This window comes from Nerophis ophidion, linkage group LG16 (assembly GCF_033978795.1).
Source record: "Nerophis ophidion isolate RoL-2023_Sa linkage group LG16, RoL_Noph_v1.0, whole genome shotgun sequence".
NCBI classification, from domain to species: Eukaryota; Metazoa; Chordata; class Actinopteri; order Syngnathiformes; family Syngnathidae; genus Nerophis; species Nerophis ophidion.
This window is the reverse complement of record NC_084626.1, coordinates 40,325,634-40,344,881: the sequence shown is the minus strand read 5'-3', so window position 1 is coordinate 40,344,881 and position 19,248 is coordinate 40,325,634. Positions and strand designations below refer to the sequence as shown.

The 19,248-nt window shown below is 38.2% G+C and overlaps 1 protein-coding gene across 7 annotated transcripts in view; it reads right to left on the bottom strand.

The window, feature by feature from the left end:
- The window catches only part of LOC133535399 (SLIT-ROBO Rho GTPase-activating protein 3-like), a 129,491-nt gene that overhangs the window by 79,138 nt on the left and 31,105 nt on the right, over positions 1–19,248 (bottom strand). For all 7 annotated transcript variants that reach the window (XR_009802214.1, XR_009802216.1, XR_009802215.1 and 4 more), the window contains exon 3: positions 3,581–3,743. Coding sequence is in view for 4 of the 7 variants with exons in the window: in XM_061875216.1 (XP_061731200.1) it covers positions 3,581–3,743 (163 nt within the window). In the remaining 3 variants the exon portion in view is untranslated. The remainder of the gene's footprint in view (positions 1–3,580; positions 3,744–19,248) is intronic.

The following is a 19,248-nucleotide window of genomic DNA, read 5'->3' as shown; positions in this document are numbered from 1 at the left end:
TGGTGGATCTACACCTGACATCCACTGTAATGATACCAAGAACAGGAGCGATACTGCTGTAATTACGTCAATATTTTTGGCATCACAACATCTCCTTTCCTTTTTTTTAAATGTATATTATGTTTATAAACTCAGGAAATATGTCACTGGACACATGAGGACTTTGAATATGACCAATGTAGGATCCTTTAACTACTTGGTATCGGACTGATACCTAAATTTGTGGTATCATCCAAAACTAATGTAGAGTATCAAACAACAGAATAATAAAGGATTATTACATTTTAACAGAAGTTAAAAGAGAAAGTAAGCAGATATTAATAGTGAATGAACAAGTAGATTGATAATTCATTTTCTACCACTTTTCCTTAATAATGTTGACAAAATAATAGAATGATAAATGATAAATAAGTTACTGCATACATCAGCAGACTAAATTAGGAGCCTTTGTTTGCTTACTTACTACTAAAAGACAAGTTATCTTGTATGTTAACTATTTTACTTAAGGACAAACTTGCAATAAGAAACATTTGTTTAACGTACCGTAAGATTTATTGTTAAAATAAAGCCAATAAAGCAATTTTTTGTGGTCCCTTTTATTTAAAAAAGTATTGAAATTACCAAAAAGTATCAAAATAATTTTAGTACAGGTACTGGTATCAACATATTGGTATCGGGACAACAATAGTATAAGGTATAATCGTAGTTTAGATGTACCGACTTGTGAAAACATTACATTCGGCACAATTTTTGCTGAGGGTTATCACCTTTTTGTTGTTCAGGTGCTATGAAGAACAAAACGTATCCTCTGAAAGGACTCGGAGGCCCCGCGGAAGAAAGGTGTCAAAGGTAAGTATTAGTGTGAAGTTCACTCTCAAAGTATAGGAGAACTTGTCAAAAAATAACAACCTCATATTTCCACGAGATTTGAACCTCAGCACATTTGCTCTGTTTACTCCGCAAAAAACAAGACATGCTCCTTCCAGGCGCACATGTGTGATATATCAAAGCTTTTGCGGATGAAGACAGTTATCATTCGCACTGAGCACATGAAGGACTAGGTGGATGCTGGTTAAAGGCCATTAAAGGCCGACATCGTGACAGAAGCGAACCCCCAAGAGGACATAAATAATCCTGGCTGTCTTTGTGGTCAAACAAAAGAGATTTATCTTCTCTGGAACACAAACATGCATCACAGCCTCATGAACCACAAGTGCTTTCCTATCTGCACACAAAGTGCATACTTAGCAGATCTGTTATGAGTGTAACCCATAGCAACTACGTCAGACAAACACACCATTGTATTCACAATGTGCGTGACGAGCGCAGACCGTATAACTCAGGAGTAGGAATACAGAGTGGAGCAGTTAGATTGATTGTAATGACCAACCGCCATCAGTCAGTCACAGATGTGGGAGTTGTACGTTTCGTCATTTATTTGTTTCCTCAGCTAATATGCTAACCTAGCATGATGGTAAACAGTAATGTAACCAACATAACTATGCTAGTGTTGCTAACCTGGCATGATATTGAAATGTTTAATGTTAGCATTCAGCTCAGAAAGCTAGTGTTGCTAACATTAGCATCCTGCTGTCTCATTCTTAATGATATCAGAGCTGGCAAGTGTCACGCTTAGAGCATGATAGTTGAACCCGTTCTCACGCGATGCGTCACACTTGACATTTCCCACATTTATATTTCCCCACGCACTCACTACTCTACATGTATTTTATTCATGTTAATAAACTTAGGTTGTCAGGGCTTGCCATGGTACGAGTGACTATGATTGACTGTCCGAAATAACCGATCCCACACCAATCCATCAGTCCCATGTGTCTTAATCTAACCAACCACAGAAGGCACCACTTAATATAAACCAATAGGCAACGTTTAGCGGGTATTAATGTTGTCCTGATAACAATATTTTGGTATACCGTTATTTTTTCAAAGAAGGTAGCATACCGAATATGATTCTTTAGTATCAAGGTACTATACCAATACCAGTATACCGTACTGGGGCGGCATAGCTCGGTTGGTAGAGTGGCCGTGCCAGCAACTTGAGGGTTACGGGTTCGATTCCCGCTTGTGCCATCCTAGTTACTGCCGTTGTGTCCTTGGGCAAGACACTTTACCCACCTGCTCCCAGTGCCACCCACACTGGTTTAAATGTAACTTAGATATTGGGTGTCACTATGTAAAGCGCTTTGAGTCACTTGAGAAAAGCGCTATATAAATATAATTCACACTTCACAACCCTAACGAGTATTGGTGTCTATCTATTACACACACCTCAGCACCTACCTTAAAACGCACTCAAAGTTCTCCTCCTTGCTGGAGTAATATAATGTATGAATTGATATATATTGTGTACGGTAATATATTTGGGACGTTCTAATCTTTTTATGGCTTTTAAGTAGAGGAGGTTCGGACATCAGCGTGCCTCAACGTTAACTTTATTTTCCAATTCAAATGTAAGCAAATAGGCCACAGCGTCAATTCCAGTCCTTCAACAACTGCTATTTCTTTCGGATCAAAAAATATAGTTGTGATGAAGGATCCACTTCCGCTGGCTGGCTCCGTTCTTACTCGCTCATACAAATGAAATAGGTCTCCCAAAGTTGAGGAGAAAGTCTCATCCACGTGTCGCATTCAGGTCCCATTGCTACTTAGACTGAAGTTTCTCAATCAGTCGATCAATGTTTATTTATATAGCCCTATATCACTAGTGTCTCAGAGGGCTGCACAAACCAAAACACAAACCACAACGACATCCTCGATAGAGCCCACATAAGGGCAAGGAAAACTCACACCCAGTGGGACGTTGGTGACAGTGACAATGATGACTATGAGAAACCTTGGAGAGGACCGCATATGTGGGCAACCCCCCCACCCCCTAGGGGACCGAAAGCAATGGATGTCGAGCGTGTCTAACATGATCCTGTGAACGTTCAATCCATAGTTGATCCAACACAACCGTGAGAGTCCAGTCCAAAGTGGATCCAACACAGTAGCAAGAGTCCCGTCCATAGTGGAGCCACAGGAAACCAACCCAAGCGGAGGCGGATCAAGTCCCATTTGAGGAGCTCAGATCGGATTCGGATTACCTCCTGAATGACCTGAATCTGATGCCAAACAATCAAATTTGAAACACAATGGAGCGATTAGATTGGCAAACAAAATCCGATTTGGTGTGCAGCGCAAACGGGGCCAGAATTACAGACCATGTAAGGGTCAATTTAGTCCCTTCTAAGGGGGGGCCCTGAAATCCACTTTGAGAACCACTGTAAAAGAGTATTCGATCAAATAGTACCATGTAGCCAGATGCTAGGTAAGAAGAAGAGGCAGCAGAGACACTTGACAACGTGACAAAACGCCACAGTTTGGAAAAATTGATTATTCAGAAAATTATTGAACTCAACAATAGCTTAACATAACTTATCAACTACATTTAGTCTTTTAAAACATTACTTGGAATAAAAAAGGAGTTAAATATCCTGAAGTAAAATACAATGAAAGCATAGATATTCTGTGATATTTTGCCGGCATGGCATCCTACTGATGATGCATTCATAAATCTGACCTTTTTGAAAAGTCTGAGGACATCCTCGCCTACGTGCGCCAGACGCACAATGACGTTGTTGTTGTAGATGTCGCTGAGTGTGGCGTGGTCTCTGCTCTCCCGCCTGGTCTGGTCCAGCACCAAATACCAGCAGTTTATGGTGGACAGGAGATTTTGATCCTTCCTGGAAGAACAAGAACAAATGATGCAAAAGGTGGACACTTGTGACGGTGCTTTGACATCTTATTCACTAAGCTTATTATCCTATTATCAGTTTGTACAAGACATTCTCTTTACACAGCAAAACAAATAGCAAGCTAATACTGACGTGTGAGAATTAGCAAGAAAACTCACGCCTTTTCCTTTCTAATCAGATCATTGAACACGGTACTGAGTATGTGTTCACAATAATTATCAGATAGACCATTGTCAAGGTGATATGAGGAGCTGTACAGAGCCCCTAAAGCAGGGGTCGGGAACCTTTTTGGCTGAGAGAGCCTTGACAGCCAAATATTTTAAAATGTATTTCTGTGAGAGCCATATCATATTTTTTAACACTGAATACAACTAAATGCGTGCATTTTTAAGTAAGACCAACATTTTTAAAGTATAATAAGCCTCTTATTCTTTTTAATAACATTTTTATTTCTAAAGCTAAGCAATATTAAATAAAATACATCTTAATGGGACTTATTGACCTGGTGCGGTACAAAGCAGATGAATGGATTAAAATTCATGAGAATGTTTTATATTTTCAACTTTGTTTTTAACACTTTAACACGTACCATGAATTGATTTACATGGACCCCCACTTAAACAAGTTGAAAAACTTTTTTGGGTGTTACCATTTAGTGGTCAACTGTACGGAATATGTACTGTGCTGTGCAATCTACTGATTTAAACTGTGATTACCAGCGGAAGTATTAATTACTTATTGTGTTAAGCAATGTCAGCTAAGGTTTATCTGAGAGCCAGATGCAGTCATCAAAAGAGCCACATCTGTCTCGGGAGCCATAGGTTCCCTACCCCTGCTCTAAAGGGACATGGACATGCGAAATCTCACAAAAGTATTGCGAGATATTGCAATACTTTTGTGAGATTTCGCAATACATTTGCAAGATTTCGCAATATGTTTTGCGAGATCTCGCAAAAGGTATTTTTCCTATGTCAGTGAACCGGAAGTAAAACAAATACAGCAATGTTGCGGGACCATAATACGATTTGATGTCTTCATATGTTAGGCTAATACTAAACTAGAAATCAATTAATTTCTCCCACACATGATGGGTAGGTTCCTCCATCGCTTTGTCGGTTTAACTTCCAGTTCACCATCACAGTGTCTGTTTTACTTCCGGTTCACTGACATAGGAAAAAAAACTTTTGCGAGAAATTTTTTCCCCCTCCATCTCCCTTTAGTGGCACTGTAGAATTGTGACGTCAAACCAATAAATTAAAAAAAAAACTTAAATCAGGTGAGATTACCTGTAGTGTGCTGGAGGTGTTGGGTTTGGATGAGCAAATAAAGCGCTATTTTTCTAGTACCTCGTAGGAGGTCGTAAACTTCCCCAAAGTTCACAGTAAACAAACATGGCGCAAACATATGTGCGCAACCCGAGGGTCCCTGGTTCAAATCCCACCTAGTACCAACCTCGTCACGTCCGTTGTGTCCTGAGCAAGACACTTCACCCTTGCTACTGATGGGTGCTGTTTGGCGCCTTGCATGGCAGCTCCCTCCATCAGTGTGTGAATGTGTGTGTGAATGGGTAAATGTGGAAATAGTGTCAAAGCGCTTTGAGTACCTTGAAGGTAGAAAAGCGCTATACAAGTACAACCCATTTACCATTTATTTCTTCACTCTTTTTTGGGTTATTTGTACCAAATGTTTCACCAAAATTCAGCAAAGATAGAAAAAAAAACATTTCACTTCAACACATCACACTTTATTCGAAAGCCCAGCTCAGGTCAAGGGTTGGAAGTTAGCATTAGCTATAGACTCTCTATACAGCACATCAGTTGCATTCATTGTGTTGGAACTATGCCCATATTAAAACATTTAAAGTTCGACTCAGATTTTAAATTCGAAAAACAAATCAGCAGCTTTTATCAATTACGCTTTTATCAATTACGCTAAATAGCGAAAGTGAAACCGCTTCTATCAAGACATGATCTAGAGAAATTAATCCACGCCTTTATCTCGAATCGTTTAGTATGTAGGCATAAGACAGGCCTCCCTCGCCCGCCTGCAGCTTGTGCAGAACTCTGCTGCTAACACAGACCCGCCAACGTGAGCAATCACCCCTATATTAGCGTCCCTTCACTGGCTCCATGTGTGTTACCGAATCAAATTTAAAATCCTTTTATTTGTTTTTAGATGTCTAAACAACCTCGCGCCAACATATCTCTCCGACCTTCTTCAACCATACCCCCCTCACCCCCCACCCCCCGATCCCTAAGATCAGCTGATCAGCTGCTGTTGACGGTCCCTGACACAAGGCTGAAGCTTAGAGGTGACAGAGCTTTCGCCGCTGCTGCTCCCAAGCTCTGGAACGACCTACCTCTGAGTGTTAGAAAAGCCTCCTCTCTTCCTGTTTTTAAATCTCTCTTAAAAACATACTTTTATTCCATGGCTTTCAACACTGAGTGATATCCATCCTGCAATGGCGCCCCATAATACACCTGCTGTGAACCTGTTTTTATGTTTTTTATGTTTTATTTATTTATTTTTATCATGTTGTGTTTGTGTCGTGTTGTGTTTGCTCGGTTCTCGTATTATCTTAACCTGCCCATTGTACAGCACTTTGGCTACCCCTGTGGTAAATTTAAAATTTGCTTTATAAACAAAGTTGATTTGATTTGATTTGGTTTAAATACAATTCAATCAGCCAGCTGAAACACCAGTATCGCTGTGGCAGTGTATTGAAAGCTGCTAAAAATCTGCAGAGTCAGTTGCAAGAAAAGGTGTGCAAAACCTGTAAAATCGAAACCTAAACAAGACGCTCAAACGAGTAGTTTATGAGCTCATAATCCCTTCCTGATCCTCTGTATTATTTTATTCTCTCTTGGATTCAATTTGTCTTGAAAGGAAGTGGTCGTCTCAAAATCTGTCTTTAAAATGTCCCTCTGACTCGCACACACACAAACCCAAACACACGCACGCACGCGCACACACACACACACACACACACACACACGAACACACGCTGCTCTTGCCTAATGCTGGAGGAAGCATGTGAGTTCAATTATATTTGTTTATCTTCTTTCATCTTCGGGGAACGCTGGACTGTTTTTCCATCGTCTAACGACTGTGACTTAAATGCAAAAATTATACTTTTTTATCTGAGAGATCATAATGGCTAAAAAATATCATGAAATAATTGGATTGTTGTCTGATACGCTAACACTTAATTCAAAAAGTCTAATTGTATTTCTGATTTTATGGCAGATGACTAAATGACAGCAGCATTTAAAACATGACAGAAGACTCTGGGTATGATATACCAGTGGTTCTCAACCTTTTTTCAGTGATGTACCCACTGTGAACATTTTTTTAATTCAAGTACCCTCTAATCAGAGCAAAGCATTTTTGGTTAAAAAAAAAACCAGATAAAGTAGTAAAATACAGCACTATGTCATCCGTTCCTGATTTATTAAATTGCATAACAGTGCAAAAATATTGCTCATTTGTAGTAGTCTTTCTTGAACTATTTGGAAAAATAGATATAAAAATAACTAAAACCTTGTTGAAAAATAAACAAGTGATTCAAGTATAAATAAATATTTCTACACATAGAACTAATAATCAACTTAAAGTGCCCTCTTTTTGCGGATTGTAATAGAGATCCATCTGGATTCATGAACGTAATTTTAAACATTTCTTCACAAAAAAAGATATCTTTACATCAATATTTATGGAACATATCCACAAAAATCTAGCTGTCAACACTGAATATTGCATTGTTGTATTTTCTTTTCACAGTTTATGAACTTACATTTATATTTTGTTGAAGTATAATTCAATAAATATATTTATAAAGGATTTTTGAGTTGTGGCTGTTTTTAGAATATTTTTGAAAGCTCTCACGTACCCCTTGGCATACCTTCAAGTACCCACAGGGGTACACGTACCCATGTTTGAGAACAACTGTGATATACTAAGGGTTTGTGTGTATTAAAATTTGTGCAAATGTGAAAGTATGCACTAGGGATGTCCCGATCCAGGTTTTTGCACTTCCGATCCGATACCGATATTGTTTTTGCACTTCCGATCCGATACCGATACTGGCCTATCCGAGCATGTATTAAAGTTTAAAGTTATTTAGCCTACTTAGTTGTCAGATTCATGCTGAAAAGGATTTTAGTACTCTTGATAACAACTAGCCAGCTGAATTAGGTGAGTTTGAATAATACACAATAGTTGGTATTCAAGGATAAACACAAAATATCAAAAATTATACACGACAAACAGAAATGGCATCATTAAACAGTAAAAAAGTGAACAGTATAAAGTGCAAATAATGCTGTAAACATTATTTAAAAAAGCAAAAAACACACAAACAACCTGAGTGGGATAAAATGTCTATAACTCAGCATCAAAATATCTACACACTCCCTTCAATTGTTTGTCCCAGTCAGGGGGGACAAACAATTGAAGTCCAAGCATAATGGGGAGATTCTTTCTAACTAAGATGAGCACTTCATGGTGCTCAGGAGTCAGCTTGCTCCTGTGTTCATCTACTAGTGCTAAAAAGCCTCTCACTCGCAAGAGTCATTAAAATGTCTTACAACTTTACCACCGCGCTTGACTTTATTGTGGCATCTTTTGCAGTCCACCTCTTCATCGTTTTCGTATTGTGGGTTAAAATAATCTCACACAGCTGACATTTTTACCGTAACTTTTAATTCACACGGCCGTCTGAACGGTTAGAAGGCAGACCTGTGGATGTTTTGAAGGTGTGCTGGAAAATGCGGAACGGAGTTTAGGGAGCAGCAGAAGAGTGGAATGTATTATTTAAATCGGTGCGTTGGAAAACACGGACCGGAGTTTTTTTTAAAACTGGATCTGGATCGGCATTTTCCCATGCCTTGCCGATACGCATTTTTTGGCAAATATCGGCGGCCGATCCAATCCAAATATGGTTTATCATGTAGATTGTGCATTGTATGCACAATCTACATGATAAACCAGGTGCTGTTCTAAAATGTTGAAAATAGTTTACACCCGGGGTCACCAAAGCGGTGACCACGGGCACAAGGTAGCCCGTAAAGACCAGATGAGTCGCCCGCTGGCCTGTTCTAAAAATATCTCAAATACCAGCACTTACTAATGAGCTGCCTTTTTTTTTTTTTTCAATTTTATTTATTTACTAGCAAGCTGGTCTTGCTTTGCTCAACATTTTTAATTCTAAGAGAGACAAAACTCGAATAGAATTTCAAAATCCAAGAAAATATTTTAAAGACTTGGTCCTCCCTTGTTTAAATAAATTGATTAATTTTTTTACTTTGCATCTTATAACTTTCAGAAAGACACTTTTAGAGAAAAAATACAACCTTAAAAATTATTTTAGGATTTTTAAACACATATACCTGTTTACCTTTTAAATTCCTTCCTCTTCTTTCCTGACAATTTAAATCAATGTTGAAGTAAAAAAAAATGTTTTTATTGTAAAGAATAAAAAATACATTTTAATTTAATTCTTCATTTTAGCTTCTGTTTCTTCGATGAAGGATATTTGTGAAATATCTTTCAAACTTTTTATGATTAAAATTCCCAAAAAATATTCTGGCAAATCTAGAAAATCTGTAGAATAAAATTTTAATCTTATTTCAAAGTCTTTTGAATTTTTTTTTTGTTTTAATTCTGGACAATCTAGAAGAAATATGATTTGTCTTTGTTAGAAATATAGCTTGGTCCAATGTGTTATAAATTCTAACAAAGTGCAGATTGGATTTTAACCTATTTAAAACATTTAATCAAAATTTTAAAAATAATCTTAATCAGGAAAAAATACTAATGATGTTCCAAAAATCCTTTTTTTTTATTATTTCAAAAAGATTCGAATTAGCTAGTTTTTCTCTTCTTTTTTTTCGGTTGAATTTTGAATTTTAAAGAGTCGAAATTGAAGATAAACTATGTTTCAAAATTTAATTGTCCTTTTTTTGTGTTTTCTCCTCTTTTAAACCGTTCAATTAAGTGTTTTTTTTTCATCATTTATTCTTTACAAAAAACCTTCCGCAGAAGGAAAAAAAATGTACGACGGAATGAAAGACAGAAATACCCTTTTTTTTTTATATGTATCGGTTTCCATATATCTTTATTGTGAGAAATAATTAAGATGATCAGTGTTTCCACAAAGATAAATATCATTAATTATTAACAATAACATAGAGTTAAAGGTAAATTGAGCAAATTGGCTATTTCTGGCAATTTATTTATGTGTGTATCAAACTGGTAGCCCTTTGCATTAATCAGTACCCAAGAAGTAGGTCTTTGTTTCAAAAAGGATGGTGACCCCTGGTTTACACAATCCATTAAGTGCTTGTGGCCCTTGCAATAAGGTGACGTCTTCTCCAGGGTCCATAGGATAGGCTCCAGCAGCCCAGGATCACGAGAAGGACAAGCGGTGGAAAATGGGTGGATAGATTTAGTGTTTGTCTTTATGTATATGTAGAATATATGCTGATTATTAGAACACACAAAGTAGGAGAAGGAGATGCAAATATAATCATTTAGCGCTCGCAATGTGATTTATCAAAACTGAAACTGTCTATATTTAGCATGCCTTAAATATTTTTTAAAACTGGGACAGTTACACACAAATGGCTGCGCTGCGGTCAGATGGAGGTGATTGCTGCAATATAACAGATGATGGAGAGACAGATCCTTACTGTATATGCTTGTGTTTGAACTTTACATAGTTCTGTCATAAATACAAATATTAGACTATGTCACAGTGTAAAAAAAATCTGCACAATATACTGTAAAATACAGGCAGCTGTGATTGTCAAAAATTTACTGTAAAAAATCACGTCACGATGTGTCGGACATTACAGTATGTTGGTGTTAAATCTGTTGATTTTACAGTTAATTGTTTTTAATTATGGTATATTTTATTATGAAAAATAATTATAATAATGATAATAATGATTGTTTTTCATGGTTAGAAAAAAAAAACTATAGAATTTTTGTTAAAATACTGGCAGCTGTGGTTGCCAGGAATTCACCGAATAACAAATTAGGGCCAATCAGTCTATCTCCAGGTGTATGTCTTTGGAGGGGGGATGAAGCTGGAGGACCCACAGAGAACTCACGCAGTCACTGGGAAAACATGCAAACTCCACACACAAGGACCCCTAACCCGGAAATCAAACCCAGAATCTTCTCACTGTGAGCCACAAACGCTAACAACGGCGCCATCGTGCTGCCCTGTCACCAATACCTGTTTTTCTGAGACATGTGAGTGATACGTTAAGTATTTTAACTTGAAAGTATTTGTACCACCTTCCACTGGACAACACCTCAACACAGCTTTCCGCAACATGTTCATTCAATTAAAAAGGAGCCTTAAATGCTGGTAAATAGCAGCTCGCAACCAGTTCCACCAAACTTAAACACAGTGTGGTTAATTTCGATTTTGGAAACGACTTGCCACAAAAATACAAGAAAAATACAAGAAAACATGTTGTTAGCCAAAAGTTAACTTGGCTGATGCTTTAACACAGACCCCTAAAACAATTAAAGGTGCCATATGTAATAATTTCATATCAAGTCATCATTAAATTGCCCTGCTGTGTCAAAAGGCATTAATAAATCATGTTCTTTTCAAATACCATTATAACTAATAACAGTAGTTCAGCTCATTTCAAAATTAGATTTACAGCCCCGAAATATTGTTATTGTTTTCATTTTGATGCCCCGCCCTCCACCGTTTGACCAAATAGAAAGTCTGTGAGTTTGTCACATCCAGGTTGCCGGGTACGCTCCGTCCTTTTCGTCTAGCTAATGCCACTGGTAAACTTACTAAACATGTCAGACCTTAGTAAATCTAAAAGGCGTCGTTACAATTCTCAACTTATTCATGACAAAGCCAGAAACAAAACAAGGATTTGTATCGGGATGCCTTTGAAAGATGGAGACGATGGAAGGCAGAGAAGATGCCAAACTTGCCAATTTCCTCCTCGATAGGTAAGTCAGGCAGTTACGTTTACTTATTACTTGTAATAAATGAAAATGGACATTTTGTATGTAAACTATATTGTCAAATACAGTCTATGATCTTGTCTAACAAAGCTAATATGTTCCTGCAACGAATGCTTAGGAGCGAAGTGTAATGCTTACTTAGCATGCAAGTGCAGTTTGTAGTACTGTATGTGCATCAAACACATATGGGGTGGTATTCGCTGGGCACAATATAATGCATTACATGTAATGATGTTCTACTTTGTGTATTGACATGGTAGTAGGTTATATGATTTATGCGTAACGTGGTTTATGCATAACGTGGTTTGGCTTATAAAATTGCACTCTGCACTGAAAGATGGTGATGTGTGTACATGGAAGAAAATGCCGTGTGTCAGGTTGGATGCAATATGGAGTTATGCTGAACAAAATATGGCAGTAATTTTACTGCATGTCATCAAAGTAGGCCTATGCCATATATATCATATATTATTGTATATAATTATTTTGATGGTGGTCCGTGCGGTCAAACTAAACATTTTAGCAGGGTAAAGCCAACAATCTGTCAAGACTCCCAACTAAAATATTGCTGTGTAACTTTACAAATACATTCGGCTAACCGATATCAGAAAAATATGGCATACTTACTTAGTAAACCATCTTGCAAGAAGCATAAACAAGAGAAATATACAGCGTAAGACTCGTCTATTGCCATTTGTAGTTCCTTGGAGTAGGATTCGGCTTTGTATCTGGCAACCTCAATCGTAGAGGGTGGGAGGGCATTACAGAATTTTGACCGTTATTGCAGTACCATTTCTAGCCACATTACTACATATGGCATCTTTAAGGTACTCTACGAATTGAAATGTACAATCTGCAAAATATTTAATTCCGACAGAATAATACTGTACATTTTAGAGTAATTGCATGCTTGTGACATTACAGTATTTGCAAATAAATTTTACATTTTCACAGTAAAGTCATGTGTTTTCTATGTATTTTAACCAAAGCTATTTAGGTTATCTACTGTTTCTTAGTTTGCAGAAATCCACTGCTTTTACTACTGTGATGAACTATTTTTGATTTTACTGTTGCTTTTTAACAATTACTTGCTGTAGTTTTAACGGTCATATATTTCAGTGCATGATACCAGAATTTCAATAATTGATTTTAATATCTGTGAATTTCTATGATTCTTAATACTTATTTGATACCATGATTAAAAAAAAAGGAAAAAAACTGAACCCATATACTTTTAAATCTGCTAAGATCAGTGAGCAACAACACGCCGTATTTTCTTGAATTGCCGCCAGGGCGCTAATTAATTTAAAACTTCTTCTCACTCCAGCGCTTACCAAAGGCATGCGGTAAAGGCAAGCATGCGCTAATTATTTTAAAAATTACCAAAGGCATGCGGTAAAACTTTGAGTGTGATGTAAGGATACCATCATGAAAAGCACATTTAATTAAAAAAAACGTTATTATGGTCTTACCTTTACTTATAAATTAAGTCCATGAGCAGTTCATTCTGATCTAAAGCATCGATAACTTGTTTATAGAAGTCTTCCTTACCTTTCTTCAGTTTCAAAAGTCTTTCTGTCTCGATGGAGATCTTCCTTAATTACTTCCTGCTTCGATTGAAAGTCCAGTTTAGAAAACTGTTTTATCAGTTAGCTCGGCTCCTCACGTGCGGGCGATGACAGAATAATCCTCGGACAACTCCCCCTCTCGTTCTGCTCCGTGGGTGATCTCTTTATCCCACCGCTGCCACCATGAAGTGTTATTGTATAATAATACACTGGGTATTTAGGACTGGAACATGCTTTATTTCAGCCCAGTTGGTTACATAGCCAGCATAAGAGTAGTAGTGTTACATCCTAAAAGGTCCGTCGTGCACCCCCCGCATCATATCCGTTCCCAGCACATATCATGGCACTTGTTGTCACTTCTTCTGCAGCCGAGTAGTCGCAAGAAGGATCACTAGCGCCCTCTACCACCAGGAGGCGGGAGTCATTTAATGACTCATATTTGACACACGCAGCTACAGTATATTAATAAAACATAATGCTTACTGTTCTTTTTAGCATACCGGTATTCAATAGCTTGGACCTTAAATCCTACTGAATAGCTCTTCATCTTCTTCCCTTCAAGCGATTTCAAATTATTGAAATCAGCCTCATCCATTTTGAAAATGATGACAGGGGAAGTGTCACTCGTGACGTGACGAGTTTGACCCGGCGGTAATACTAAGCATGCGCTAATTATTTTGCGAAACAAGTTTGAGCCGGCAGTAATTCAAGGTCGGCGCATACTATATACCAAGGCGGCAATTCAAGGAAATATGGTAATTTAAATATCAGTATCAGCTGCTAGGAAATAACTATACATGAAAAAAAGAACATCAGTGATCTATAACTTCCCAGTATATCAAAACAACCGATACTATACTTATAATTATGATCATAAATACAACACCAGTCAACTATTCAACACTGCAAAAAGAATTGGCGTGGACCCCTGAAGTACATAAAACAAACATTATTGTTATTAATATTCCCTCAATATGGTGGTAGTCTTACTTTATCATGTCATTTGTAATTAAAAAGGCTAATAAAAAGGATAAAACATATACTCAAAGACAAATCTTTGTGTTTCATTATTAGAATAAACATTTCAGCCTTTTCTCATTACGTTATAGATTGTTGATGTATTTTTTAAAATTTTTGCTGTAATTTTTGTTTATTCTAATTCTCCAAAAAGTCAAACAAGTGGTGTGTTTAGCAAATGGCCCCCTGGCCACACTTTGCCTCCTGGCGAAATAAGCAAAGCAGTGGTGTTCAAAGTGTTGCCAAGCGACAGAAGATAGTCTCTAAGCTGTGTTTTCTTAGCACTTATGGAAGTGATAACGGTTGGCTTGCACGCTTTTGGAGCTTTTCTCCACGCTGTGGTAATGCACACTAGCTGGGCTTGTGGTGGCAGATCTACACTCTCACTCAGTGACCGCTTGTATTTGATTATTGAATAAATGCACAATGTACAATACACCTCTCTTTCACTTTTAATATAATTATATATAATATATAATTAATGTACCTCTACTCACTCAGTATAGTGAGTAGAGGTACAGGACAGGACGATTGATCCGTGTTAAGGAAAGAATGAATGGTTTGAATGGTTGACCAAATACTTATTTTCCACCATAATTTACAAATATATTCTTTAAAATTCCTACAATGTGAATTCCTGGATTTTTTTTCACATTCTGCCTCTCACAGTTGAAGTGCACCTATGATGAAAATTAGAGACCTCTGTCATCATTTTAAGTGGGAGAACTTGCACAATCGGGGGCTGACTAAAAACTTTTTTGCCCCACTGTATATAATTCAGTGCCCCTCCCGAAAATCACCCGGGGCAACCATTCTCCCAAATTTCTCCTGATTTCCACCCAGACAACAATATTGGGGACGTGTCTTAAAGGCACTGCCTTTAGCGTCCTCTCTCATCTGAAAAGGAGACTATTATATATATCTTTGTTATCCATAGGTGTATCTATAACCCATAAAGTGGGCAGGCACGGAACTATTTCTCAGCATGTGTTTATTCCAGTTGGCACGTTAATACACTGACACGCAACATCCGGATTCCCATCATGCATTGCTTCAAAACTACGGCAAGTAGTAATGTCCGGAAACATAACAGAGACGAAGCAGAAGAAGGAAGAAGAGACATGGCGACGATGAGTAAGAAGAAGAAGTAGGCTTGCATGTTCCAAAATGATTGGGAAAAATAATTTCAGTTCATCCAGGACAGCTCGAAGGGGAAAGGGTATGCTGCCTGGAAATTTTGTAGCTCAGACTTCTCCATTGTTTTTTGAGACTTCTCCATTGAACACGGTGGCCGAACGATTATACTCATTCATGAACGGATTACATATTATATATATATATATATATATGTATATATATATATATATATATATATACACAAACATATATATATATACATACAAACATATATATATATATATATATATATATATACACATACATATACACATGTATATATGTCTACATATATTTAAAATACTTGAAAATATATACATCCTCCGCTACCCCCACCCACCTCAACAACAACAACAACGCGTTAAAAGGTGAGTTTCGTTGTTGTTCACACTGCAGAAGTGCCTTTATTTAGACCAGAAAAGTGGCACAGATTATATTTGTGTGCTTCATGTTTGAAAGAATGAAACATGATAGGAGCATTATAACATGAATGTTTATTAAATGAGTTTCTCCATGGTGGCAGTCATGTTAGTGCACAATTCATCCTTCTTTAAATATGAAGGTCTGCACAACTTTTGTGCTTTTTATCAATTGTACAGGCAGTCTTAGTAGATCGTCACACACCAACACAGAGTACACACAATGTTATAGTTTGTACACACTATTTAGGACTAAAATTTTAGTAGATCAGACCCTTTGAGTCTCAGTTAGAAGGCGATAACTAAAAAAATTATCCAGACAAAGATGAAGTTCTTTTTTATTACTAGCATACAAGCCAAATGGTAAATATGGCTGCTTCAAAATATCCTTTTGCTGAATAGAGTCTATGATTTGTCAGTATTGCACACTTAGTTCACATTTTGTAAATGCGGGTCTTTACTCCGTCGTTACAACTGACGATATGAGTCAAATGTTCAATAGGTAAGACTATTATTATCCTATGTTTGGATTTAGTGCCTTGGCTTATCCAAGATGAATTAAAAAAAAATCAGTGTGTATTTTTGGGTCTTGTCTACAGTTTGAAGTTGTTATGCCTGGAGAGTATTTGCCTTTAATTTTGTCTTACAGGGGAACTGCACTTTTTTTTTTTTATGTTGCCTATCGTTTTTGTCCCTATGTAAGACAAGAACACATCCATCCATTCATCCATCTATTTTCTACCGCTTGTCCCTCTCGGGGTCGCAGGGGTTGCTGGAGCCTATCCCAGCTGCACTCGGGCGAAAGGCCGAGTGCAACACAGATAGACAGACAACATTCACACTCGCATTCACACACTCGGACCAATTTAGTTTTGCCAAACAAGAACACTTATGATTCTCAAATTTTTTTTGCATTCTAAATCGTAAATTAAGGCAAATACAAGGTGGCTAACAATGCAAGCAATGGAGGTAATCTAATGCGCCCATAAATCCTACTGAAAAAAACATCCAAAAACCGTCAACAATACTCCATTGTGACTCGAATAATAACCAAGTATTAGCGACATTGTTATGATAAGCGTTAACACCTATGAACTACCTTCAGCGGCGCTATGATCAGAGAGAGGTACCTAGCTTATGCAGCTATTGACATACAGTATTGAGCTGGTGAGCTGATGCATCGCCTGTGAGTTAGTAAAAGTTGATTTTGAATTATAAATCATGCCTCTCATTTGTCTTGTAGAAGATTGCGGCCATAAACCGAGAAGTTGGTCAACTTTGACTATCAACTTAAACCCAGAAATGGCGAGAAGGACAAGAAAAGATGCTTGTTTGCGCCCACCTTTTTTTTTCACTTTCAGGAGGATTATGATTGATTCTTCATTTAAATGGGAAGATATAAACATCCCATCACTTGCATCCCAGAGAGAGCGGACATTGTACAGTAAGTGATTCTTTAATTATTTTTTCTTGTTTAGCATTTACAAATAGTGCTGCTTGCTGGATCTGCTTATCACTCAGTTTCTAATAGTTGTAGCTCATATTCTGTATATTTAGGCTCAAATATATATGGTTCTAAATCCTAATTTGTCCCAATGTAGTCTTTGACTCTCACAAGGTCTGCCATGACTAGTAGGAGTAGTTGTTATCAAAAGAAAATGAAAACGTTTTGATACGTCTGTGAAATTAATACGCCGCAGTATGCTTAAAATGACTTCAATATGTAAATATTGAAGGTGGGCCAGCAGCAGGGGGCGCCACCATCCTGTCTGGTGGGCCAGGGGCAGGGGGCGCCACCACCATCCTGTCCGGTGGGCCAGCGGCAGGGGTCACCACCACCATCCTGTCCGGTGGACCAGCAGGGGTCGCCAGCACCATCCTGTTCGGTGGACCAGCAGGGGTCGCCACCACCATCCTGTCCGGTGGACCAGCAGGGCTCACCACCATCCTGTCCGGTGGGCCAGCAGACGGCGCCACAATCCTCTAGTCGGCCACAAATGTGGTCGTTTCACGGGCGACCGCCTCGCCAATTGTGGTGGCGTTCAACTCGCCGTCGCCACCTGACTCTTCTCCGCTGGTTGCGGGGACACTTGGCCTGGAGGCCCACCTCCTTGTCCTCCCTCCACCCTCCTGTGACTATGGACTGTTTTTTTTGGGGGGGGTCGGTTTTCTAAAACGTCTGGTATCCGGTATGGGGAGGGGGTTTACTGTCAGGCTTGCCCCTGACAGTTTGGTTGTGTTTTAGTTTTTCCTCTGTGTGTGTAGCATTTCCTGTCTTTAGTTCCTGTCAGCACTCTTATTTTGTTTTTTTTTCCTGTTTGTCCCCCTGGGTGCTGTGTCCCCTCAGCTGTGGCTGATTGGCACCTGGCCACACCTGGTGTTAATCAGCCAGACACTATTTGAGCCTGTTTGGTCCTCCAGTCAGATGCTGGATTATTGTCGTGTGTTGTAGCTTTGTCTACTTCTGTTCACTCTGTTCATGCCATTGTTCCGTCGTGTCACAGTAAGTGTTTTTGTTCTTAGCCAAGTTTGTTATCCGCCTCGTGCGCGCCTTTTGTTTGTACCTTTTTGTTCGGTTTTGTCTTAGTGTTAAATTAAATTATGTTTTCCTACGCAGTGCCTGCCTCCTTCTCTGCATCTTGGGGTTCGTCACCAACAAACTCTGACAGTAACCTGATCTTGCTCTTGAATTTATTTCCATACTTCTATGATTTTGATCCTAAAATTGTCGTAGTTTTTGGTACTGAACTTTCATGATGGTACAGTTGCGTACTAATATTTTCACGTTATGTGAGAGAAAAGTATAAATTCAGTTCAGTTCAGTTTCAGTGTATTTCGCACATGCATTCGATACAATGCCATGCATCACATATTTCCAGTTGTTTCTTTACAGCACGTCCAAAAAGCAGTAGGAAAAAGCATAGCTAATTAAATCCTACCCTTTTTCATAACATAGCATTTCCTTGTTCTCTGTAACAGATAAGTGAATAAGTAATACATAAATAATATACCAAAGTAAGTAAACAAATATCAAATACATAAATACATATGTGTGAAGTGAATTATATTTATATAGTGCTTTTCTCTAGTGACTCAAAGCGCTTTACATAGTGAAACCCAATATCTACGTTACATTTAAACCAGTGTGGGTGGCACTGGGAGCAGGTGGGTAAAGTGTCTTGCCCAAGGACACAACGGCAGTGACTAGGATGGCGGAAGCGGGAATCGAACCTGCAACCCTCAAGTTGCTGGCACGGCCACTCTACCAACCGAGCTATACCGCCCCATATACATAAATGCCTTGCAATATAG